This window comes from Podarcis gaigeae, assembly GCF_964106915.1.
Source record: "Podarcis gaigeae genome assembly, chromosome: 1".
NCBI classification, from domain to species: Eukaryota; Metazoa; Chordata; class Lepidosauria; order Squamata; family Lacertidae; genus Podarcis; species Podarcis gaigeae.
This window is the reverse complement of record NC_139678.1, coordinates 110,662,184-110,689,156: the sequence shown is the minus strand read 5'-3', so window position 1 is coordinate 110,689,156 and position 26,973 is coordinate 110,662,184. Positions and strand designations below refer to the sequence as shown.

At 42.1% G+C, this 26,973-nt stretch overlaps 2 protein-coding genes across 2 annotated transcripts in view; one reads left to right on the top strand and one right to left on the bottom strand.

Moving 5' to 3' along the window:
• LRP2 (LDL receptor related protein 2) overlaps nucleotides 1-8,237 on the top strand; it is a 144,091-nt gene extending 135,854 nt beyond the window's left edge. The window contains 7 exon segments of the mRNA XM_083702334.1: nucleotides 263-330; nucleotides 485-605; nucleotides 1,578-1,707; nucleotides 2,692-2,802; nucleotides 3,915-4,022; nucleotides 4,943-5,014; nucleotides 6,721-8,237. Coding sequence (XP_083558460.1) covers nucleotides 263-330; nucleotides 485-605; nucleotides 1,578-1,707; nucleotides 2,692-2,802; nucleotides 3,915-4,022; nucleotides 4,943-5,014; nucleotides 6,721-6,882 — 772 coding nt within the window. The 3' untranslated portion in view covers nucleotides 6,883-8,237.
• A 1,992-nt stretch (nucleotides 8,238-10,229) lies between these two features.
• Nucleotides 10,230-26,973, bottom strand: part of DHRS9 (dehydrogenase/reductase 9) — a 28,717-nt gene continuing 11,973 nt past the window's right edge. The window contains exons 7-10 of the mRNA XM_083727698.1: nucleotides 13,399-13,764; nucleotides 12,663-12,921; nucleotides 11,642-11,805; nucleotides 10,230-10,498 (exon numbers count right to left, since the gene is read on the bottom strand). Coding sequence (XP_083583824.1) covers nucleotides 10,245-10,498; nucleotides 11,642-11,805; nucleotides 12,663-12,921; nucleotides 13,399-13,764 — 1,043 coding nt within the window. The 3' untranslated portion in view covers nucleotides 10,230-10,244. The remainder of the gene's footprint in view (nucleotides 10,499-11,641; nucleotides 11,806-12,662; nucleotides 12,922-13,398; nucleotides 13,765-26,973) is intronic.

Here is a 26,973-nt window from a genome sequence, read left to right as displayed (position 1 = left end):
GGCCACTGATACTCCACTGAAATGAAATCTTCTTTAATGTTTACAAAGCCGAATTTTTTCGTTTGTGACTCAGCATTCCTACATGCTCATTTCCAAGTAAACAGTCAGCAGAGGTGTGTGTGTGTGCTCCCATTGAAACATGCAATTACTAAGGAATGAGTTTGAAAAACCATGCCATGCTGATGTACCTCACAGAGGGCAATAAATAGAGCCAATGTTTTAGTAGTCAATTCCAGTTAGGCATCTCGCTTCCCTTTTACAGATGTCCGTATGGCTATACTGGAAATTACTGTGAAGCAGGATTGTCGCGGGGTGTGCCTCCTGGGACAAGTAAGCTTTGAACTATACTTTTATCCAGAATAACCAAGCACAGGCCTGAAAACATTTGCATGAGAGAGCCAGTCTATAAGTTATTCTCGAGGCAGTGTTGACATCTGAGCGGTATCTTCCGTATCGTTCGCTTACCCTTTGTCTTCTCTGGCAGCAGCAGTGGCCGTGTTGCTGACCATCATTCTGACTATCATCATTGGATCTCTGGCTGTGGGAGGCTTTTTGAATTACAGACGGACGGGCTCTCTCTTACCTTCGCTTCCCAAATTTCCAAGGTAGGTATTACAAGGTCTGAATGTCTCAATATACCTTTGTACACATTAAAGGTGTTAAAAGTGGTTCACAATGGCCTCTGCTAATAACAAGCAACAAATTCATACGTGTTTCGAAGCATCATTTTCCTGCAGCTGCAATTCCTATATATATGCTTACCTGTAAGTCCCACCGTGTTCAGTGTGGTTCACTTGCAAGAAAAATATGCTTAGAGTTGCTTTGAATTGGAGGAAGAGCAAGAATTTATTGACACTCTTAGAAACATGAAGTCACAGTAGACACAACTCCATGTGCATTTTCTGGTTCATGTCTCTGGGATTTCAGATTTAGCTACTGATACCTTGTGAGTGCTGGACTCCAGTGCCTAGATTGCTTTCCACTTGTCTCTGCATACCCATAATCAATAGCATTGTCCTTCACAAAGTCTTTGTTGAAAACTGACGGCGTCATCCAGCTGTCGCTCAACTGTTCATCCCGGATAACAAATAAAGAAATTTTTAGTTATGTTGGCTATCTGCCATGTCATTGTAGAGCCCTATTTGCCCTTCCAATACATACCCAGACGTTCTTCACGAGTCAGCTTATAGAAGGGACAGAGCAAGAAACATGGGTACAGGGGCTGTCTGTGTTCAAGATTGGAGGTGCCATGTGTAGCTTTCGCAGTGAACCCATATATCTTGCCATATCAACAAATCCACATTTTTCCAGCCCTTACCCCTGAGGACATTTGGCTCACGGTAGAGATATGTTTAAGTGACTCAGCTTAAGTAGCATTGGAGACTTCTGCTTGCAGTGTTAGAAATGCCTTTCTTCAAGAAATAGTTTGACTTTTCTTTTTTTAATCATATGAGTTATTATTACCACATCAGTTCCAAACAATTAAAACATGATTTAAAAAAGAAACGATGAGAAGGTAATGTTTATTAAACCATCTTCTGCTGGTTTTTTTTTTTTAAATGTTCTTATTTTCAAAGCCTAAGCATTCTTGTAAAATCCACGGAAAATGGCAGTGGGGTAACATTCCGCCCTGGAGCTGATGTGACCATGGACATTGGTGGGTCTGGCTTTGGAGCGGAATCTACTATTGACAGAGCAATGCAAATGGTAAGGATTACCCCCCCCCCTTCCCATATGAAGTGTCTCATTCTGCCCTCTCACCGTAGTATTGTGATGGGGAAACGCTTTACCTACCAAAAATGGGCATACAGTACTTTGTAAAACGAGGGTCACACTTCCAGAACAATCCTAGCTATTGGTGCATATTTCCCCCAATCCAAACATTTAGAGAAATTTAGCTTACTCCATCCTTTTCCCCCGGGCTGAGTAGCCATTTTCCCACCATGAAAAATAAATAAATCCTCCTGTTTTTCATTAATTAGCTGATTCTTTGGGGGGTTTTTTTGAACCCAAGAGAGGGAGCTTGCAGCCTTCCAGTGATTGTTGGACTCCGAAGCCCATCAGCCCCAGCCAGCACAGGATGATGGAAGTTGAAGTCCAATCATATCTGGAGGGCCACAGGTTCCCGCATCCCTGCTCTACAGTGCGGTATCTATTTGGAAATTATGGTTTTGGGTGTATTTTCTTGCAAGATGTTTGATTTGTAGAACCTTGCCTTCTGTTGCGTGGCATTTTTTAGTGACTGATGGGAAAATATTTTTATTTTTACCAGCTGAAATGATTTATGTAGCATCATCCTTCAGCCACACTTAGGAGAATTGGCTTGATTTGATAATCTCATACACTATTCTTTTCATATGTCACTGGAAACAATAATGTATAGTAAATTCCATGCTGGGTTGAATATATTCTAGAGTATATAATGCTTATATTTTGGTTGTTTCTTTTTAAAAGAGAGAAAATATTTATCCCAGAAGAATTAAAATTACATGGAATTCTTATGTTACTGTTACGTTTTGCTTTAAGAATTTATAAAATTCATGGGTGGTATTCAGCTATATTTTACTCAGAGGAGACCCAGTGAAACTAATGACCATGACTAGGTTGGGTTCATTAGTTCCACTCTGCTTAAAACTTATTTGAAAACCACACAATATTATTTAGAAGTGAGCATCTCACTGTTGTTCTCAGAATGAAAACTTTGCTGTTGAAACTGGGAAGCAGCCAATCACATTTGAGAACCCGATGTATACGACGAAAGACGGAGGAGCTGGGGACATGAACGTAGTCCCTCCCACACAAGTAAGGGACAAACATAATAGGTGGTCTTTAATATTTCTTAGCCTATTAACCATTTGATACTGCTTTCACCAGTCTTCCTTCTTTGGAAAGTATATCTGTAGGTTTGAAGATGTTTGAGAGCAAGGCAGGCAGCCCAAGACAGCACTAGGGCCTGCTCTGCTCAGATTGTCCCATTTCTCTTTCTCTCTCTCTCTCTCTCTCTCTCTCTCTCTCTCTCTCTCTCACACACACACACACACACACACACACTGCCCAATGGACACCATCTTTTCCTGTGAGGAGAAGGAGGAAGAGAACAAGGGAGGCAGGCAGAGAAGACACCAAGGGGCTCCTTCAATTAAACTGTCCCCTCCTTCCCAACCTTGGTATCCCAGAGCAAGCTGGTCAGTAAATCACACAATTCAAAGCTGGAGTTAGTGAAACACAATCTTCACAGACTTGGCTGAATTTCAGGCCTAGTGGAACACAGCAGCTCATGCCCTGTAGGTCCCTACTCCGTGAAATCTGTTGCCAAGACTAAAGGCCCCTGCCTCCCAACAGCCATATTTATTTCTCCTGCTTTCCAGAGTTTCTTGCAAGCAATCGGAGACTGTGCCTGTGTGGCGCTAATCTCACCTCCTCTCTCTTCATGCCTTTGCTGGTTCTGGGAGACCAGTGAGGAGAGGAGCTTGTCACAGCAGCAGCAGGAGACACCTGTTCCTCTTCACCAGCCTGATTCCCTCCCTCTTCCTACTCTCCTGCTTCAGCATCTGCCTCTGCCCCCTGATTCTTGACTTCCCTCTGCCACAGACTCTCCCTGCTCACTAAGCCCTGTTACTTCTTCATCTTCCAACACCTCCTCCTCCCAGCCTTCTCCCTCTTCTCTCCGTGATCACTCACCATTGTCCCGCCACCACTCCCTTGGTGGTTTCCCAGCTGGTTCCTCCCACCATTCCTCTGTGTCCAACCAGTCCATGACACCTGGTCAATGTTACATTTTATATTATTTGCTTTAGCATTTTTTTTTTAAAAAAATTAAAACCACCTTGAGTGCAGTTAGTATATAAATGCAATAAAGAAACAAAATAGCTCGCGTGTTTTTGCTGTTTTCTCAAACACTTTTGTGTCAACAGGTAACAGCTTCCAGCAGCGAAGGGAATGAAAACTTCGAGAATCCAGTATATGCCACTCCAGTATCTCCCAGTGCTCCTCAGCCTCCTACAAGTACAGATGCAGCACCGGTAATAGAAGGCTGTGCCTGCAAAATGTGCCAGGATTGAATATGGAGAATGAGGCATCCTGCTTAGTAGAGCCCTTGGATGTCAAGAAGATACAGCACTTGATTCATGAATGTGGGATATCCAATCCATACTCAGAGCCAGACCCATTGAAATCAATGGCATCAGTAACTTAAGTGCATTGATTACAAAGGGTCTGCTCTAATTATTGCTTCATTGGATATCAGCCAGTAATATTTGCCTTCCATGATACTGCATATAATTTAGATCTGCACCAAGAATGCTTTGTTTACCAAAACTAAGGGTAGTCATCACTTGTAAATATCTGCATCTTTTATGCCTGTTTATTTCTCTTCTTACACCCATTCTTGCCCTCTTGTGTTTCACTTAATGCACACTGGAGAGCCAGTGTGGTGCAGTGGTTAAGAGCGGTGGACTCGTAATCTGGGGAACTGGGTTCGCATCTCTGCTCCTCCACATGCAGCTTCTGGGTGACCTTGGGTCAGTCACACTTCTTGAAGTCTCTCAGCCCCACTCACCTCACAGAGTGTTTGTTGTGGGGGAGGAAGGGAAAGGAGAATGTTAGCCGCCTTGAGACTCCTTCGGGTAGTGATAAAGTGGGATATCAAATCCAAACTCTTCTTCTCCTTCTCTTCTTTGGCCTGGTTCAGATCTGGTAACTAAAAGTTGTGCCTGTTCAACTCCACCATGCATCTGTTTTAGTCTTTCCTCTCTCCACCTTTGCCTCAGTCTGTGCTGCAGGAACAGCGATGATCATCCTTGACATTTGGTTAAACCAGGTGCTAAATAGTCAGACTTTTTTAATTTTTTGGAATAGTTCCGATTTTCAGCTTGTGTTTGTTGAATCACCATTGATCTAAAAATAAGTGCAAAGTCTCAAACTCCTTTTTTTACACTTCCAGGAGTCAAAGTGGAGCTTCTTTAAAAGAAAACTGAAGCAGAGTACTAACTTTGAAAATCCAATCTATTCAGAGGTAAAGTCAATTTGCTCAAATTCATTATTGGCACACACACAAAAAAGGCAGTGCTGAATGACATCTGTCTGTCTGTCTCTTGGTTTGTCATTATGACAGATGGATTAAAACGTAAAACTGGCATGGACCCCTAAAATGCTGATGAATGGGTAATGAACTTGGGAGACCTCTATATTGCAACAATGCTCTTACATCAGCTTTAAGATCTCAGTTCTTTCATTGATGATAACCTGGGCCTGGCACAAGGACAAACAACCTTTTCTGATTAGAAGCCATTTTTTGAAGGGCATGGACCCTTCCGTAAATGCCATGCGTATGAACATGAGCCTCACCATGACAGTGGTAGGATTTGGGCTCCCAGGCCTTAGCCCAGCACATCTCCCACTGGAATCAAGTGCTAAGAAGTAGGTCAGATTCTCTGGGGACCTCAATTCAGCAGGGATGCCCTCTTCTGCACTGCTTTCTTTCTCAGCAGTGTGTACTCTGGAATGTGTAAGATAGTAGAATTCTGGGCATAGCAGAAAGGATTGCTGTATGTCCTGTAAGATTATTGGATATGAGACTACAGGCAGAGATCATTTTGTGTGGGGGCTCCGTTCCTGACTCCCATGTGCATCAGCAGAGCTTGCATAAGTCCCCCCCACCCCCGTTCCACTCTGTTTTTGAGCCACTTCTGGATCGGCAGCAACAAGCATGTGAATGATTTGCTCCTCAATCAGAGGCACATAAAATGTTCGCTGCTGGTACATATGTACTGATCAGTTTTGTGGCAATACATTCCACAAGAGGAAGGAAGGAAGACTGGAGATTACAAAGAGTAGAATGTGTGTGCGTAGATATACGAGATACATAACTTGAGTCACAGAGGAGAGGGAGCATGAGACGGGAATTAAAGCACTGTGGTCACTACTAGGTCTCCCTGATACACCATTCACTGCAGATGAGGAGGCCCCTCCCCAAGCTTCATTTCTCCTGCTGCACTCCCTTTCTGAAGGTCTTCAGTTTCTCTTCCCCCCACAAAGAGAACACTCTTTCTCCTCCACAAGCCTGGAACTGCCTCTGACAACAAAGTCAGCGTCACCATCTCTTAGCCTAATCTACTTCACAGGGGTCTTGTGAGGATTAAGTGGGGAGGTGGGGAACCATGTCCACCGCCCTGAGATCCTTGGAGCAGCAGTTCTCAACCTGTGGGTCCCCAGATGTTGTTGGACTGCAACTCCCATCCCTGAGCTTTGGCCTTGCTAGCTAGGGGTGATGGGAGTTGTAGTTCAACAACATCTGGGGACCCACAGGTTGAGAAAGGCTGCCTTGGAGGATAAATAAAATTCTCAATCCGCCTTCAGATCCTTCCTCAGTACCCACCATGTTTGTGAAGCCTTTGCCACAGGCCCCTAGTTCCCATGCCCAGGTGTAACAGAGCCTGTAACTAAGTCTATGTATTAGTGACTTGCTGCTTGCTTCCCTGTCTCCACTGCCTCTGCTGTTTCCCCTGTGTTGAATGGTAGATTTTAGGTCCCTCAGACCTATTCTCTACTCTGTAAAGCACGTTAAGCAATAGATCAACACACAGACAGAATGTGTGTGTGTGTGTGTGTGTGTGTGTGTGTGTGTGTGTGTTGATCTATTGCTTATGTCACTAAAACTGAGGCGTCAATTGAGGAGAGCTATGTTCAGAGCATATCGTACAATACATTTTGTTGTTTCAGATGGATAAGGAACACAGGGGAGATGCTGAAAGTGTCCGTCCCCCATCTCCATCACTGCCTCAGAAGATCATTCTCAAAAGAGATCAACCGTTAGCCTATACAGCAACTGAGGATTCGTTCAAAGACACCGCCAATCTCGTCAAAGAGGACTCTGTTGTATAACTAGCTCAAATAGGGAATAATTAGGCACACTTGTTTGCACATATATTTTTGTAAACAGAAGGAGGAAAAAAATGGTTCACATCTCTTTATAAAGAAATATATTTAGCCTTTAGCTGGAGACATCTGTTGAAACCATGCCTTGTTATTATTTTTTACACATGTCAATGCCTATTTTTATGAGCAATTATCACGGTGTACTATATGTATATCTTTGCACTGACACTCTCTGAAAGTAATGTTATAAATATACTGTACATTTGTAAATTTCTGAAAGATTATCTGGATGTCGATGTTTTCGTATGAATCTATTCTGAAACTGCATCATGAGGGGTGCACCCCCTATGTAATTAATTATACTAAATAATATAGAGGAGAAGGTGGTGGCCCTCTGCTGAGTTGCAACAACCTTCAGAGCATATATTTATAGGCAGCGCTCTGCTAAGTCTGCACTGGTGCTTCTATCCATCTCTGTTTTACATACCAGAGCATATGAAAAATAGGTGCCTCTTTGTATGATAAGAAACAGAACATGAACACTTTCCACAACTCTCTTCTTGGGCAACAAAAGAATTACAAGTGGCACAGAATGTTTTTCTCGGGCTAATATTTTTCCTGCTGGGAATAGAATCCTTCTTTCCCTCAGACATCATCTTTTCCTTAAGGTCCCAGTTTTATACACTCATTCCAAATGTCTGTAGGAAGCTGGGGTGTGCTTTACATTTTTGCTGCATCCACATTTAATTTAGCAACTTGTTTTCCTGGTCATCAATGGAAGAGTTCTATTCTCAGCTGAAGCCTCTGCAAGTCATTTGTGTATGTTTAAAACCAATTTTAGTCTGCTATCCAAAATGCTTGATTTCTGTGCCATAGCAATATGAACAGTGCTGGTATGCTTTAAAATGAGCCGTCTCCGATGTTTTTCACGTGAACATTTTTGATATTTGTCAACTATTTATTTCCTGAGCTGGTCAACAATAGAAAGGGAAACCATTTTTACTGATACAGCCTTGTACTATACATCTTGTTAGTTTTTACTACTGATCAAGACTGCTTTGTAGCCATAATGGAAAATTGTATGAGCCACTCCAGGAATAGTCTGAGCTGCCATTTAGTGTTCCTGACCTAGCTACTCAGAATAATGCCAGGCTTCGAAATTCATAACAGACTAGACTTCTGCTGTTTGGAGCGCATATATATATATATATATATATATATATATATATATATATACCTGAATTCTCACAAGTCAAATGCTATCCCTCTTTTAATATGCTTGGTTTTATTACCTTGATACGTACTTTGATTAGAAAACTGGAAAATGCTGCTGCTGAATAAATCTAATGTGTGTTTTATCATTGCCTGTGTTATCATTGATGGACTGTAGAGCATTGAGCCACATTCTCATCTACTGGGTAGAGTTCAGAAGTCAGAAACAACCACCATTTCCCCAAGGGTAGATATGCTTATACATAGTTTGTAGTTCAAAAGAAAATTGCAGAAAAGGGAATTTGCAACGCAATCACATGCATATCGGAAAGATTTGAAGTGGTCATTTGCTGTGGCATGACGTTATTTTTTAAAGAGGTGTGAACTCCCCAAATTCTTATTTATTTATTTTTAAGCACAGATAAGTTCAGGAACCTGGAACGAGAAAACTTCACCTAAAAAAAAATAAATCCTTATGAATGCTTTCTGAAAACTTTTGTTGTTGATTAAGCAATATATAAAACTTATCAATAAGATAAAATAAATGTACACTGTTCAGTTCAGGTCCATGGGATTGTTAGCAGCCAAATGCAAGTATGTAGAAATAAGTCTGCAGAGGGTATCATGGTAGAAATGCTTTGTGGCTGAATCAAGGTGTTTTCCTCTCTTAAGGACATGGTTGTCATTTATTGTGAGACAGAGCTAGTGATTGGCCATGGTGCCCCTCCCTTGTATTGTGGTGGCTTCAAATGCACTTACTTAGTCCAAGCACAGAAACGTCAATAGCCACATCCATAATCACATAGAAGACCTATTCAGGTAGCTTTTCAGCAAAGAGGTCAGTTGCAAAGCTGCCTGGCATGAGGAGTAAAGGTCTGTTGCTGCCAAGAATGGAGAAGTTTGATTCAGTACATGTTTAAAGCTGAATCTATCGGATTCACACTTCCCCCAAATGATATGTGAACTAAAATTGCTGGCCATTTATGTGTGTGTGTGTATTATTGAAAAGTGTTCAGTTTTAAAGAAATAAAGTGGTGCAAAGGAAAAAAAGGAGAAAGCTAGCCTTAGAAATTTGCATGTACCTGGATTTTGTGGTATAGTTCTCCAGATGAACAATGTTTATCAAAATGTATATATTATGGGAACGGCATAATATATACCGTATTTTTTGCACCATAACACTCACTTTTTTCCTCCTAGAAAGTAAGGGGAAAGGTCTGTGCGTGTTATGGAGGGAATGCCTATTGGTGGCATGCCTACGGATTTTCCTCCTCTAAAACCTACGTGCGTGTTATGGTCGGGTGCGTGTTATAGAGCGAAAAATATGGTAATAATGATGTTGTTAGTGAAAATAACATCCCAAGTGCATTATATTAGAGTAAATGGCTTGCAAAAATATACATTAGTCAAAGCTGTGTATTAAAATGTGCTTATTAGAAATTTGCACTAAAATGCTGATGAATGGGTAATAAACTTGGGAGACATCTATATTGCAACAGTGCTCTTACATCAGCTTTAAGATCTCAGTTCTTTCATTGATGATAGCTTGGGCCTGGCACAAGGACAAACAACCTTTTCTGATTAGAAGCCATTTCTTGAAGGGAAGTTCCATTTAGGTATCTTTCAAGGCATTTAACAGAAATCTAATTTCAATATCCTGAGCCCTGCTTGGCATTCGCACAAAGTAGCATGGAAGAAAATATGGGATTTTCTTGAGCTGCTGTCCTGTCCTGTTGTGTGGCTTTCTCCCTTTCTGGTGAACGGAGGTAAACTTTAATTGAGCTAGTTTTTAATGATTAATCAGAAAACCTTAAGCAAACAAAACCTTTATCCTGTTCCTTTTCCAAGACCATTGTGCCCATCATATCATGTACTGAACCAATAATTTCCTAATAGAAAAAATTCTAAGAAGCTCGGCATTGTAAACTCTTTGGGCTTAATTTGTGCCAAGACTCAGTCCCAGCATGAGCATTTCCCTCAACACTGAGCAGTTGTATTTTATTTCATTTAGATTTGTATCTCTTCCAGCTCTACAATCCTATGATTTTGTGATTAGAAATTTCAGAGAAGTTATATTCACCAGGCAAGATAGAAGAGTCTATAAGAGCACCGTGGAGACAACAGTTTGCTTCAAAATGTTGGCACATTCACCTGCCTTAAACATCTATTTGATATCTTTTTGCTGGATTACTGTCACCCTCTGGAACTGGAAAAAGCATTCTCAGCATCGCGTCAGAGAGGAATGTGGGGGTATAGGAGAGCGGGAGCCACAATAACTTTGCATCCCATCCAACTCCATAGCGCGTCCTTGGGTACTTGGCGGTCAAGGCGTGCTCCATACACTTTGTGACCTTAGAAACATCAGGATCACACAGCCTTCTCATGGATAGCCTTTGCAGCCTTAAATCTGCTAGGAAGATAAAAGACCCCATCAAATCAAGTGAAAATCCAGATTTTTAAAGCTAAGGGAACAGAGATCAAAACACAACTGTAGTTCTAAAGCAGCGATGCAAACACTTTTTACCCCACTAGTCATGCTGCGCATAAAACTCAGCAACTCCTAATTCATTCAACAGCAGTCAGGTCTGCATAAAATACAGCGTGAAACCCCATTACCTGCAGCTAAAACAATTTCTCGAGTCATCTGTGCACCTGTTTTTCTAAATGTGTCCCATGGGGTGTCTTGCTGTGCCAGTCTTGTCCTAGAGGTACCATTGTGAAGTTGCATTTTGCCATTTTCTGTTCGTAGTAGCACATTAACAGTTTGGACAAGATGGGAGGACTTTCAGCACTGAAGATGCTGATTCAGTAAGACTCTGCTCAGCAGCTTGTTAGATCTTGCCTGCCTCACAATTCACCAAGATTATTTTACACTCAGAAGGTGCCCTTCCGCTTCCCTTGTCAATGCAATCCAGTTTAAGAGATGGCATATACAGATAGCAAGATATTTTGGATGCTACCTGTAATGTTTTGACTATAACAGGGTCTATAAGACCTCCCTAGATCCTGTGAAAGCTAAGTTGAAGAGCATAGGTGAAGTTATGGCAGGTGAAGTTATTTGCCTACCTAGTTGTGTATCATCTAATTGACTCTCCAAGGTCTCAGGAAGAGATCCTACCTACTGCCTGCTACCTGGTCCTTGTAATTGGAGATGCCAAGGATTAAACCCAGGGCCTCTGGTATGCAAAGCTATGCACTACCATTGAGCTATGAGTTGGTGCTCCAAATAATAATTCCCCGTGGTCACTTTTCTCTGCCTTCATGAAGTGTGATCTTTTGAAAACGCATGTATCTCCCAATGCATTTGATCAATGGCATTCCAACTCGGGAAACAGTTCAGGCCCCCTCCCACCCCACCCCATACCTCCCTATCGAAACTGAAGCTCTTTCCCATCACAGTCAACAAAATGATTCGAAGCTGGAAATGATTAATTTTCAAAACATTTAAGTTTGGTATAACGTCAAGTAATCCTTGCAGAAATCATCACATAATTGGAATAAAATGCAGGCATTCAAACCATCCCAAATTTTTGTGCTGGACATTTGCACTTACAATCAAGGAAGTATTTCTCCCCGTAGGAGTCTCTGGCCTCTGGAGTCAGCTGGTTCCACAGTCTTTGTAGGTCTCTCTCAATGTCCCCTATATTAGTTACTCCTGTCTTAAAGAATCCTGGCTCGATAATGCTCACCTTTACTCCGAAATGATGCATATCCCTCCTAAGAGAAAAATTTAAAAAACTCATCAGTTTGTGGTGGGTTTTACCAATCCAGTTCATGGTGCAATCTTAAGGCTGTGGGGCAGGTGAAACTGAAGAGGATGCACGTGGCATATGCAATGTCCTGCTGGATGTTAATAAAAGAATGGTAAAAGTTAGGCCACGTGAGTCTTATTTGTTTGCTTATGGTTCCCTTCCCATTGGAATAAATGGGATCAAGCTATACCAGAGATTAAGATCACCTGCTGCTACCCAAGATCCTCTTAGCCAGAGATGTTGAGGATTGAACATGGGACCTTATGCATGTCAAGCAGACAGTGCTGGCGTGTTGGCTTCTCACCCAGAATGGTGTCCTGTAGGTGGAATCTGTGCCTGCATATTGCCTCCTGCAAATCCAAGATTGTGCCACCCTTACAGGAAGCAAATGCTCCTGACTTAGCTTTTTCCACGCTGTAGCCATGATGCATCCTCTTCCACAGTAATCCTACAACTGCCTATTATAAATAGTTGTTGTGACAAATGAGTTTTGGCCTTCCTGTCTTCTTTTCCACGTGAACCCACAATTATACTTTTCAGTCAGTTCAGCCTGAGTTGCAGGCAGTCACAGATGTGATTGAACTTTCTGACAGTAAGAACTGTTGGACAGTGGAACAGACTCCTTCAGGAGGTGGTGAACCCTCTTTCCATTGGAGGTTTTTAAGCAGAGGTTGGGTGGCCATCCGTCCCGGGTGCTTTAGTTGAGATGCCTGCATTTCAGGGGGTTGAACTCGATGATCCTTGGGATCCCTTCTACAACTCTATGATCACAGAGACAGTAGTAATCTACCATCTGTCACCCACAAGTCCACGGCAACTCACCGCAAAGTGTCAGAGAATGCCTCCACTCCCCATTTCGACACACAATAGCCGCCCCCTAGAAATGCCAGGCGACCCAGAACACTTGACACGTTGACAATCCTTCCTCTATTTTTTTTCAGGAGGGGGAGGAGCTTCAAGGTAATCCCAATCAGCCCCATTAGATTGACATCCAGGGTTTTGTAGAAATCATCCAGCTGCATCCAGTCGGTGGGGGCCATGGGTATGGATCTCCCAGCGTTATTTACCAAGCCATACAGTCCTGTTTGAGTATTTTAGGAATAAAAAAAAAAAAAAATGTGAAGAAGCATGGAAAGGATATCAGAGAATGAACTGGTAATGTGGGTTTGGAGACTTGTCCTGACCTCAGATTGTTACACTATATATCTATATATGAAAAATTTCTGGCTGTAATTTGTTACACTATGTATTCTTACACTAGCAGAAGTAAATGATATCACATGAACAATACTTTTATCTTGACATTTTGCACTGTGTATAATTGTGTTTTAAAAACTGAAATGAATCTAAAATGCATATACGTAGGGAATTCTGGAGCCCAGGTGCCTCAAATCAGGCTTAATGTTCAAGAAATAGCGTATGTCATTTAAACCCCACAGACGTTGTAGACCATCTGGACAAGTTTTGAGCAAACCATTCTGAATGGATGCTCAATTCAGGTTGCCTCGAGGTGCCCCCTGTCTTTTGAAAGCAAGGCTGTGTTCTATAGGCTGCTTACCTACACCCTCAGTTTCTGCCCGGACAAACTCCACAGCCTTGTCAATACTGCCAGGGTCCGTTAGATCAAGCTCCACAGTTTGCAATGACAAGGAAGTGTTGGCTAGTAGCTCCTGGCTCCCTTCCTTTGAGAGACATGCAGCAATGATGCGGAATCCTTTCTGGTCGAGGTACTTAGCCAGGGCATGGCCAAAGCCACTGTCGCATCCAGTGATGACAATATACTTCCCCCTCAGTCCTTCCACTTTTAGGCAGTCTCTGATGAACCAGCAAACCGCGATGGAAAGGATGACAGCCATCATCCCTATCTGTCCGCCATCTGAAACAACATCAGGACAGCAGTGTGTGGACCTATCTGCCACAAGTGCTCACCATTCCTGTCAACTTGGGCACTTCACAGAGGCTTTTGTTTCCCGTTCCAGTTTCATTGAATCTTCCCGTCAGTATAAGTTGGCAGCTAGAGACTTCTGGCACAACCTGAATAGTATCCAAGAGTAACATGCTTTGGAGGAGCAGTTTCCTCCACAGCAGTTTCGCAATAGTTCTCTGCTGCTTTCAAGATGGCATCTGCTCTATATTGGCCACTAACTCCCATCTGAAAAACCCTTCAACGTGAAAAAAGGGAGCTCAGTTAGCAGTTGGGGCAGTGCCCATTGTGGTGAACATTCATTAGTATTCAAGGCAATGATGAACACAGGATAGTGAAGGGAGAGGGGAGGGGAGTTTGATGGCTCTCAAGTGATGTGGAGGACTGTGTTCTTTCTGTTACTTCCCACAATGCCATTCTGCAATGGAAACAGATCGCAACCCTGAGCAAACCGCAAACTTTGGGCTCTTTTTGGTGAGTATAATGACCCCTCTGCTTTGTGTTTTGTATGCTGATACTGGTACTGACAATCTATAGTCTGATCTATCAGAGACTTGATTTAGCATGGTGTGAGAGTGCCTTTCTTTCTCTCTTTCTCTTTCTTTCTTGACTGCCTTTCATTAGCCTGACCATTGTAACAAAAATGTGTCACAGTGTTTATTCAGCAAGTGATGCCAAGGAAGTTTTCTATCTGCACATCTTTGTATATGAAGCATGCAAAACACATGTTTGCTTGGGCAAATGAATGCTCTTAATTGTGAGGTGATGTAATGATGATATCTTGGCATGTTGTTAGAGTTACACAGGAAAGTTGTAAGCAATAAAGTCAGCAAATATAGCCAGAAACATTTACAGCAATGCTATTTCGCTAAAAAAAAATTGGTGCCGGAACTCACCATGAATGCCTCCCTTATTCTTTTATAATGGCAATGGCGCCCACCTGAGAGGGGCCGGAAAGTTCCGGCTGAAAAAATGCCCTGATTTACAGTAATTATTTAAACCCTCCCAAGGTGTCATACAATTAAAATACAGTACAGCACAAAAAAAAAAAAATTAGGAGCCAGTAAAAATAAATCACAAACGTTCACCCTAAAAAAATACAAAGACACAGCACACAAACCATCAGCAGAACAAAACTCAAGAAGAAAGAGGCAGAAATATGTGGTCCTTCGGTGCTTCCCTAAACACTTGATGTCAGAAGTGAGTAAAGCCACATTCTGAGTGGCACATGCTAGTGATAAATGGGGCCAGAAAAAAGCTTTACCTCAAAGCGATACCCACATTGATACTTTGGTAGAAATGCTTGATAAATTATTTAAGGAACACCACAGGTATCTCCACTTATCCTCCCACCAGGAAATTCACCAGGAAATTCTTATGCTGATTTTCACATGGGGTGTCATCAGCATAAGATACTAGTAAGGCATTGCAATTGAGTACCTATGGATCTATCTCCATGAGTCTTTTATCTCTTAAATCTCTGTCAGATAGAAAACTAATTATACCCAGCAGGCTCAAGGAGAGCACCAATTACAGCAGCCACATGAAATGCAGGCCAAAGATAAAGGGGAATTTAAATCAGGACTGCCCATTTCATGATCCACTGAGCCAGACATAGCTCACCCAGCAGCTGTTGACGGTGGTATACCAGGTCCTTGACATCCTGTCTATGCCACCCCAGGCAGGATCCCCATTATCAAGCTCTTGGTAGAATTAGCTTGCTGGGTCATCAACTGAGCAGACCTGCTTTAAGTCATGGGGGAGGGAGCTCAGGCAGAATCATTAAGGCACATCCATAATTGTTTTGGTAAGGATTTCAGCCTTATGTGCGCTTACTTGTGAGCAGGTCCCACTGGACTGAGGATTGTTCCCTTGAAAGAGCAAGACACCGAGCCTAAATACACTTACTTTAGGAATCACCAATGAACAAATCTCAGGGCCTGGTCTGACGATATCTGAGGCCACCACTTTCCTGGGGTGACTATCTAAGAAAGACACTGACATTGCCTTGGGTTCCATGGTAGAAGAGAGACTGTATATTAATGTAACAGCAGCAGCAACAATATCAATAAATTAAATAAAATGAAGATCACCATCATCATCTATACAATACTCATAGAGTGGGGCCTATTTTTGATTATTCAGCCTATATATGATAGTCACCTGTCAATACACTGACTGCGATATCTTCTGAACCATTTTGCCAAGGCGTTGGTTTTGTTCCGTGACTTGTACTTACACTCTGCAGAGATGTCTCTCCAGCTCATTGCAGGGTCAGAACACTCAATTCTCGGGTTTTATGCTAGTTTCAGAATGGATGGTAGTTGGGATTTCAACTCATGAGGCTTCTCAGTAGCATCTGCACAGTTCCATCTTTCTGGCAGTCTTGTGATTTTCTTCCAGGCATTTACTGGCACTAGTCAGGTCCTTGAGACAGTGGATATCTTAATGCCAGTGACCCCAGATGACCCTTTCACTCAGGCTTAGCCTGATTTATATCCTTAATGCGTGCTTCTCCCACCTCAGCTGCCAACAGAAGGAGTGCCAATTCAAATTAGAATAACTTTTTGAAATCTGAAAGCTGCCCCCTGCTCATTTGTGTGCAGATCTCCTCCCTGTACTGTTCAAAGAATAAATAGATTAAGAAATGATTTGAGGGACTTGCCATCTTGTGGGTGTTAACTGCACAGCATCCCCAATAAACTATTTCATTCATTATCTGGCAGGCAGGTTTTTGGACTTGAATAGTAGAACCTGGCTACATATTTGAAAATTTGAGAAACAACACATGTAGGGAGGGTATCATTACTTCTCTCTTTCGCTTGGTGATCATTCGTAGCCGAGTAAGATTGTCTTCCATAAGCACTGTTTTAACAACGAGTCCATAAGTGACTGTGGAGGCCAATTCGGGATCCACACATCCTTCCACAGTGGGGACATTGGTTCGCGGGTGGGAGTTGATTACGGTGTGGATTTGCCAAGCGTGCCTTCCTCTTAGCATGTTTCTCCCTTGCATTCTGAGTTCGAGTGTCTTCAAAGTCCATGACACCTTTGGTAAAGGCTGTTCTCCAACTGGAGCACTCACAGGCCAGTGTTTCCCAGCTGTCGGTGTTTATACTACTTTTTTTTAGATTTGCCTTGAGACAGTCTTTAAACCTCTTTTGTTGACCACCAGCATTACGCTTTCCATTTTTAAGTTCGGAATAGAGTACAGTGGTACCTCGGGTTAAGAACTTAATTTGTTCTGAAGGTCTATTCTTAACCTGAAACCGTTCTTAACCTGAAGCACCACTTTAGCTAATGGGGCCTCCCACTGCCGCTGCACCGCTGCTGCGCAATTTCTGTTCTCACCCTGAAGCAAAGTTCTTAAGCCGAGGTACTATTTCTGGGTTAGCGGAGTCTGTCACCTGAAGCGTCTGTAACCTGGAGCGTCTGTAACCTGGAGCGTCTGTAACCTGGAGCGTCTGTAACCTGAGGTACCACTGTAGTTGCTTTGGAAGATGATAATCAGGCATCCGCACAACATTTATTATAGCCATGGCACCAACGGCAATTTGAAATTCTGAGACAAACTCTTGATCTGATGTGAAGCTCTGGAGAATGAGTATGGGGAAAGCTAGTTTTATTGAGTGTGTTGGACTCTGAAATGACCAAGCAAGTATGTCTGCCTCTCTTTGAGGAAGAGGGGGAAATTGCTCCACCAGACAAGCAGAAATGCTCACACTGATAAGGAGATCTCATTAGTGTGACGCTGAATTCTTCCCATGGTGATTTACTTGTTATGCAGTAAATATGCATATTTATCCTATCAAGTTGCAGCAAAAAATAAAATAAAAATATTTTTTTATAAAAATAAATAAATAGAGTGAGAGTTTTGAACCAAATGGCTTGTCAAAGTGATTCATTTATTTCAGCAGCTAAATCTAACAGCAACCTCAGGAAGTTTCGGAGTTCATTTTAATTTTGATTGTCTTTTAAACAGATAGTATATTTAGCTATGTCGTGTCTGTGCTAGTAGGCATTTTACTGCTTTTGCAATGGTTTATAGCTACTAGCAATACAGATTTACAAATGACTTCATTTGTTAGTCAAAAGAAAACTTCCAAAACAGAATAACATCTCACCTGTGCCTGAGATAACACTCTGGTTTCTTCAGAGCTCGAAAGAAAACTCAACGGAACTGAAATGACTGAAGCAATCATGGAAATTGCTTAAGCAGAGTGTGGGCTGGTGTCGCAACATTTATTCAGCAAGAACGAGAAGTCTGTCAGCTTCTTATCTATAGCAGGGATTGTGACTCTCCAGATGTTGTGGACTACAACTCCCATCAGCACCAAAATGGTCAATGGTCAGGTGAGATGAGAGCCGTAGTCTAACAAAATCTGGAAGGTCACATCTTTCCATCCCTATAGAGAGCAGTTCTCGAAAAGTCAGCATTTCTCAATGATTCTGTAAGTCCTATCTGATTTTGGAACTCTGTCTACAGCTCCTGGAATGTCTGTGAATAACGCATTAAAATATTTACCTCAGGAACATTCTTACCTATGAAATTTAACATGGAAACACAAGACACTTGACAATCAAAGATATTGTGCATGTGCAGGGCTGCTAAATGTAATTAGTTTCAGATGAAAAATACAAGTGCAGCATGAAAGATTTGCTATGCATACTGCAAACATATATTCTATGGGCCTCGAAGTTTTTTGTAGTTTTTCATGAGCCCATTGTATAATGAATGAGAGATTTATTATATAAACATACTCAATGCTGTGGGAGAATGACTAAAATTAGTGTTTAGTTAAACTGCACCTTCTGTTTTGCCTTCTTATCACTGGTAGTCAAGTTTGGGTCACACCCATGAAGATTGGATCTTGAATTCATAGAATTGGCTCACATAATCAGTTGGCTAGATCTTATACTCATTTATGCTCCGCCACGTAGGAATGTGACTCACCTACTGCTTGGTCTCACTTTGTAAAAATATGTCTTGTGAGGTAAGTGTCATCTTATGGCGAAGAAATAGGTGTGTGATTTCTGTGGAACTCCCAAAGTGCTTCTGAACAGTTAAGTGGTTAGATAATTTAAGACTCTGAACAGAATGACCTTATGGAGACCCACCTCTTTCGATGGGAATGCGTGCTAATGCACACAGCTTCAACTATCAAGGCTGCCATATTTTGAAGAGCAAAATAGAGGACACATTTGCCAACTTCTACTTTTAGCTATGTGTCGCTATGACGACTCTCATTTTACATACTCCTGAAAAAGAGGGTGTGCCCTAGAAAAAGAGGACATATGGCAAGCCTACATAAGGAGACTCTTTTGACCAGCTGTGGGAAGACTTTGGCCCTCTAGATGTCGCAGAACTACAACTGCCATCATCCTAGGCCATTTGCCATGCTTGCTGGGGCTGATGGGAGTTGTAGTTCAGCAATATCTGGAGGGCCAAAGGTTTCCCATACCTGGATTTTTTGTTTCTGTTTGTAAGATGCCCTTATTTCATAATGTGGTAATAATGATGCTCAGCTGAGTGGGGCCTGGACTTTTGCCTCAAAGTCAGGCCACGACAGCACCACTGTTTCTGGACATAGGATATTCCCAGCGACTGGGATTCAGAGGCATAATATATCTGAGAGTAGAAGCAGCTGTTGATAACCATGTCCTCTGTCTATAAGAATTTATCATCTTTACTCAGAATAAAGAATTAGGGGACTTCCGGGTCGGCGCCATCGCCGAATGGCGGACTCCCTCCGAGCTCCGGAGGGAGCCGGCTTGGCAGGGGCTGGGTCCTACCGCACCGGCGATGCGGGGACCCTTAAAAACCACGGCCAGAGGAGGCCGTGGACATGGAGACTCGGCTGGCACCGTTAGCGCTCTCCCGACTCGTGAAGGAGCCTTTTTAAAGGCTACGGATTGGGTGCCGGGGAGAAGCGTGGTGCTTTGAGTTCTCTGCTATCCCTGCCGAGCGCAGCCGCATGCCATCCGGCGGAGAGCGCTGACTTCTTCTATTGAAAATTTGGCACTAAAGAAGAACCCGTGAGTAATTGGAATATGGACTAAAAAAAAAAAAAGGGATAAATTTTTAAAATTCGGAGCGAACGGGGGAGGCGGAAAAAAGGAAGTCAGCCCACCCCTAAATTGTAGAAGAGCCAAAACAAAGGACTGGACAACTAAGATCGAGTGTAACCTTATCTTGCCGAATCAGCAACTTCGCGAGGGAAAATTATAAGATTGAGCTGGAGGAGAAAAGTGGAATTGTTTTAAAAAAAAGCAACCCCCCCCCCCCGGAATCCCTGGAGCGATTCGTGAAACTGCCTGGAGAAAAGCGATGGAGGTTTTGACAGCTGTCAAAGAGCTGTCAAAAAGGAAGATTAAAATAGAGATTTTGTTATGAGGACTTTGCCGGTTATATTTGTTATAAATTGAATATAAACTGTTTTAAATATCGGTTAACAAGCTACTTGGACTGGTGGATGTGATTCTGGAAGGGAACTTTGCTACTGTAATCCACCTAGAGGAGCCGAGGGATATTGCATGTGTTTTTGACAGGAAACTTGAACAGTTGAATGGAACTTTTAATCTCCTGGGAAACTGCAGGAATGGAACATTATTTTGTCTACAGAGGTCTATACACTACAGGAAACAATGGAACTATTTGTTGGAAAATGAAAGGAACATGATGCAATGCTTTGCTCCATGAATAACAAGCCTCTGCAGAGACACTAGAAACTTTTGGAAAAAGAACATTTCTGTGGGAGAACAGAGAAATAAAAAGGAGGAGAATGATTGACAAGAACAAGGAAATAACAAGAACTGGAAAGAACTGGGAGAGGGAACATTTGGGATATTCAGGTTTGACAAGCTTATGGAAACAAAATTGGAGTTTTTACTCCTGGATATAAAAACCTGGATAGAAGAAATGGGCCCCTTTTTTTGATAGACTCCTTCTACGATTGGACACCCGTAATCAAAGACTGGCAAAGAACCTGAGGGACATAGTGTAATGTGGGAACTCCAGGAAGATATTAGAAGTAGAGGGATAGGTGAAACGCAAAGGGGAAAGAGGGGAGGGAAAATTGGAATCCAAAGGCTGTAAAATCACTATTCATATTTATCTTATTTCCATCTGTACTATGTTTGAAAGGGGGAAACTCGTGGAAGGGAATAGATCGATCTTAGGGGATGGGAATCTGGATAAATTGGGTTATTGATGATGAGTGTAATTTGGGGATAAGAACTTGTTGAATTTAATTGCTTTTTTGGAAGATTTGGAACACAAGAGGGGGTAGGGAGGGGAAGTCCTGGTTATTGGCAAAAAGTTTATAAATTGGATTTAATTTGTTTTAATTTGTTTTAATTTGGAAAACCTTAATAAAAATTATTATAAAAAAAAGAATAAAGAATTAGACATCTCTTGAAAATAAACAAATCTTCGCTGATTCTTTGGCTATGAACACATCACAGCCTCAAAGCACATATCCATAGTTTGTTACGGGTGCTGGGAATTATAGCTATTTGTGAGGTAAACTACAGTTCCCATGATTCTTTGAATGTACTTTAAAAAATATAGTGTGTATTCAGCCTTCATTGCACAGATGAACAAACTTCACTAATTGGCAGTCATTAATGAAAGATAATGTACTTTTATTCAACATTTAATTCCAGAAAGGGGACGCGGGTGGCGCTGTGGGTAAAACCTCAATGCCTAGGACTTGCTGATTGTAAGGTTGGCGGTTCGAATCCCTGCGATGGGGTTAGCTCTCGTTGCTCGGTCCCAGCTCCTGCCCACCTAGTATTTCGAAAGCACCCCTAAGTGCAAGTAGATAAATGTGCTGGCTCGCCAGTTGCAGGTTCGTCACGCTGGCCACGTGACCCGAAAGTGTCTTTGGACGCCGCCGGCTCTTGGCCTCTTGAGCGAGATGAGTGCACATCCCTAGAGTGGTCACGACTGGCCCGTACGGGCAGGGGTACCTTTACCTTTACCTTTACTAATTCCAGAAAGACAGTCAGGGGAAAGAACCTCTGTCTGTCTGTCTGTCTGTCTGTCTGCCTCTGTTGAGACCTACATTCCCTCAGGGATAATCCATCAGGAGCCTCATGCTAATACAGTGGTACCTCGGGTTAAGAACTTAATTCATTCTGGAGGTCTGTTCTTAACCTGAAACTGTTCTTAACCTGAAGCACCACTTTAGCTACTATTTCTGGGTTGGTGGAGTCTGTAACCTGAAGCATCTGTAGCCCAAGGTACCACTGTAGTGGCACAGTCAGGCTGCTAATGCATAGAACCAGTGACAAAAGTCTGGATTAACTGGATTAACTAATCTAGAATAAATTAACTAATCTAGAATAAAGGCTGCCCTGTTTTGATTTTCATCATGGCTACATCAGATTAGACTTTCCAGTCCTATGGAGGTCTCCAGAAAAGTAAGCACCACAAAATTTTATGGGGTTACTTAAAAAAAATTCAACTTTTATACTGAATAATCATGTAAATAGATCTATGTGGTATAACCAGGGTTTTTTTCAGCCAGAACTTGCCAGAACTCAGTTCCAGCACCTCTTAGGTGGGTGCCATTACCATTCTAAGAGAATGAGGGAGGTGTTCATGGCGAGTTCCAGCTAGACTTGACATACGTGTGGAAAATTCCTGACGTCCTGATTTTTGGGTATAAAAATGGTGTCAGGGGGGAATTTTGCTGAAACAGAAAAATGTCAGGGAAAACCCGTATGTATGGGGGAAGCAGTGGAAACAGCTCCAAAAGCTTAAAATCACAATTTTTTTTGGGGGGGGGGGAGGTTCCCCTTAACAATTTGGGTTTGTTCCCCAAAAAAGTGCAACAATTTTGCGGGTGTCAGGAATTTTACTTTTTGAGATATACCAACCCTAGTTCTGTTACCTCCTTTTCTAGAAAGATAGCACTGGGCATTACAAACAAACTTTTAAACCACTGAGATCACGTAGTCAAATCTGGATCTAGGAGCACATGAAGTTGCTGATCTGTTCCTTTAGTGGGAACGCATCCTCATCCCGAACAGGCAACTGGCACGTCTCTCATCTACAGCAGTTCCATCTTGAAAGGATTGAAACTGTTTATTGGCCCGTATCCAGCCCTCTGTTTCATCCAGTGCTTACATAGCCACACCTGACTCAGATATTATCGAGAAACGAAGCTGGGTGTCGTCAGCATAATGATTGGCACCTTGTCCCGAAACTCCTAATGACTGCTCCCACTGGCTTTACATAGATGGAAAACAACAACAACAACAACAAGAGCCATGCTGTATCAGGCCAAGTCCAGCATCCTGCACTCTCAGTAACCAACCACTTGCTTATTGGAAGGTCACTAGCAGGCCCTGAGTGCAGCAGCACGGAGAATTTGGGGAGAGTTTGGTACCCAGTGGCACCCCATACTGCAAATACCAGGGGGCCAGGGAGCTCTCCCTTGGTGCTATTCTCTGGACATGATACTCTAGGTAGGACCAGAATCGCCTTAAAACAGTGCCTCCAATATCCACCCCAATTTACTGACTCAGAAATGATGGCATGATTGATGGTGTCCAAAGCCACCAAACGCCCAAGATGCAGCAGCAACAAGGTCTCATTTCCCCTGTCTCTTTGTCTCTGTCTCTTGATAGAGACCAAGACTGATTCAGTTCTGAAACTGATTGGAATAGCTCCAGATAATAAGTCTTCTCCAAGAATGCATGCATTAAAAAACCATTAAAAAGAAATCAATGAAAAATAAGAAGAAAATGAACAGGACGGGGGGGGGGGGAGGACACTGATGGGATGGAAGAATTGGGTAGCTTTGGAAGGTGCTGGTGGCGGGGGAGGGGTGCCATGTAAAGTGAAGCTCAAGTCACATGTGACCCCTTATAACAGGTTGCCAATCTGTATTATGCACACATATACCTGAAAGAAAATCCCATTGAATGAGGTGAAATTACTTCCCAGTAGACATGCGTAGGACGGCGATCCTGGGGTTGAAATTTCTGAGGATTTTTTTTTTTTTAGGAAGCTTCCTTTATTCAAGGGAGTGCCAGACTCAATGCACAGATACATGCAAATTACTTCCATCCAGGGCAGTGTGAGGTCTGGGCAGTTCTCCTGTCCTATCAAACAAGGGGTTGTTACTATCAAAACTGATAGAACATAAAACCTGAAGGAGCGTCTCCACCCCTGCCCTTCAGCCTGAACACTGCAGTCCAGCTTTGAGGGCCTTCTGGCAGTTCCCTCATTACGAGAAGAGAAGTTACAGGGAACTAGGCACAGGGCCTTCTCAGGAGTGGCACCCACCCTGTGGAATGCCCTCCCATCAGATGTCAAGGAAACAAACAACTATACACCTTTCAGAAGACATCTGAAGGTAGCCTTGTATCAGGAAGTTTTTGATGTTTGATATTTTATTATGTTTTTATATGTGTTGTTAGATGCCCAGAGTGACTGGGGCAACCCAGCCAGATGGGTGGGGTATAATATTTATTATTATTATTATTATTATTATTATTATTATTATTAGTGAGGAGGGATGTCTGAAATCAGGTACTTGTTTCCTTTGTATGTTCTTCAACAAGTTTTCAGTGTTGTCAGAATAGCAGAGCTTAGTGGTGATTTGCTCATGGGGAGATAACAGACTAATGTTATTACACAACAGGATCACTAGTTACTGACTGGAGTTTTTCAAAAGAGAGGAAATGTGTGTTTGGTCATTAATCTCTAGCTCCTTTTTAAAGACTGTTTGTCTTGCCTTATACAACCCAAAACAGCACCAAAGGCAGACAGATGGACTAGAGTTCTTTACTCTGTGGGCAGCATAACGCATTGCAAATGGGAGGCTTGTAAGTTACTTATTAACTGTGAAAAAGGACACTTGCTTTATTTTCACCAGCCTGAGCAATGGAGCTAAACCTTAGGTTTGCTTGAAAGACACTATTATTCTGAAGCCTATTATCAGATGTTTAAAATGATTTCCAGCAAAGGTAATAATAATAAGTAGGACTGGCCCAGGGCATTTTGGCACCTGAGGCAAGCCACAAAATGGAATCCCTCCTTGCCAGGGAAGAAGGGGGTGGGTGAAGATCTACATCAGGAACAAGGGGGAAATAAAGATCTACATTGGAATCTGATGACCCTGTGAATCCTGCTGCCTGAGGCCGTCTCCTCACCTTGCCTCATAGGTGGGCTGCCCCTGATAATAAGGCTATATAGGATCTAAACATAGACACATGGAAAGTGAATTTGGTGAATTCCTTGAGAATTTCCCCAAAAATCTTGCTCTTTTTTTCCACAGATCTCTGTTTCTCAAATAGAGTAATTAATGAAGTAGCCTAATAAGAATAGTTAAGTACTTTGGGTACTACATAACATGATTTCCTGAAGGTAGGCATGAGATCTCCAACCTTGGGGCTAAACCAAAAGTGATCAGGCTTTCAGGTCACCATGAAACCAACCAGTGGCAAGTAAGTTCATGGGGCCATCCCATGACTATATTACACACCCTGAAACTTGTAGTTCCATCAGCCCAAAGACTTATTTGACATGACAACTGGCTGGCCTTGATTCTCAAAATAGATCAAAAGGAAGTTTATATTAACTGGAAATTCTGTTATTCCACAAGAAACCATTGCATATCAGTATTATAGAAACATATGGACTAATTTAAGGCTTTATTTTAGAGAGTAAATTAAACCACTATTTATATTGGCCTGTTTTGGGATTATCCTCTCCATTTATTTTTGCAAAGGGGTAACACCAAGTGTGCTGATACCTCCCCTCTTCTGTGGGGATGGTACTGTTTTGGCCATATAAGGACAAGCACTTATAGAACAGACTTCACTATTAGTATATATAGGATGATTCCAAAGGGAGAAAGGTATGTTTATTTAAACAGCACTGAGCAGTTAAGAATCACAAGCTTTTTGCATGTAAACCCACCAAAGGCTTTCATGAATGACAGAGGAAACAAGCAAACACAATTGCCCATTGCATGGAAAGTGCAAAACGGAAAAGAAAAAAATAGCTTCAGTGGTTTTGCCATGCCTAAACTGAGGTAGAAATATTAACAAGACACAAAAGTAAAATTTCATAGAGCCCACTCCAAAATCCATTAGTCTGTAACCCTACTCAGAGTTAACACATTGAAATTAATAGAAATGGCTAACTTGGGTCCATTTATTTCAGTGGGTCTACTCTGTTTAGGACTAACATTGGATAAACCTATTGCACTTCAGGCACATTACTCTGATAGTCTTCAAGTATTTATTCTATGAATGCCCTTATGTCCATTGGAAGGAACAATTATAAACATTATACCATTGTGTGGGACAAGTATGTTGCTTCTAACAAAACGTTACCAATATTTACAGTGTACAAATAATGTAATATTGAAATACAGAACAGTATAGTTTGTAACACACAATAAATTAATGACTCCTGCACGGAAAAAACAATAATACAATACATATGATAATTCTCTGAGATGCACTAAAATGGCTATTTTAGCTTTAACAGACTCTAAAAATTAGACTGGACAGATGTTTTTATACTGGCTGCTATTTGAGGAGCTTTCCTCAAACAACTGAAAGTTGTCCACTCACATTGCCGTTCTGAATTTACTCTACCTTGCAAGCTCTCCTAATGCAACACTAATAATCTGTTTCAAATGTGAACACACAGAGCTTTTCGTGTTCTACAGTCGTGATCACAGATGTGTGGACTGGGGTACTACTGGCCTTAGAAGAATACAATAGGATATGTTGCTCACCCCTCCTAAACACACACACACACACACACACACACACACACACACGTATAATTACTACAAAGCAATTGGAGTGAGGATGCAGTTACTGTTAGAATTCGTGCTCCATGATTGCAGTCATAGGATTGTTGTCTATCACATGACAGTGGATGTTTTGACTCCACAGAGTAGGAAGTGATGGAGACAGGATGTTTGTGTTACTGTGTTTCATGAAGTGGGACTATTGTCCTTTGTTTTTTATCTTTGCTGTCTGGTGCTAGAGAGAGAGGGATCCATGTTGCAGTGCTCCATGTGTGTTTATATGTAAATAAAGTAGATTAGCCAAAATGCTGAGGTCTGTTACGCAAGCTGCAAAGACTCAGCGGCTCCCTAAGTGTGCCGATGTCTGTTGGCATCGGTCGCTGTGATGTTCGGGCTGAAGAAAGCTTTTGAAGCTCCCGAACGATTG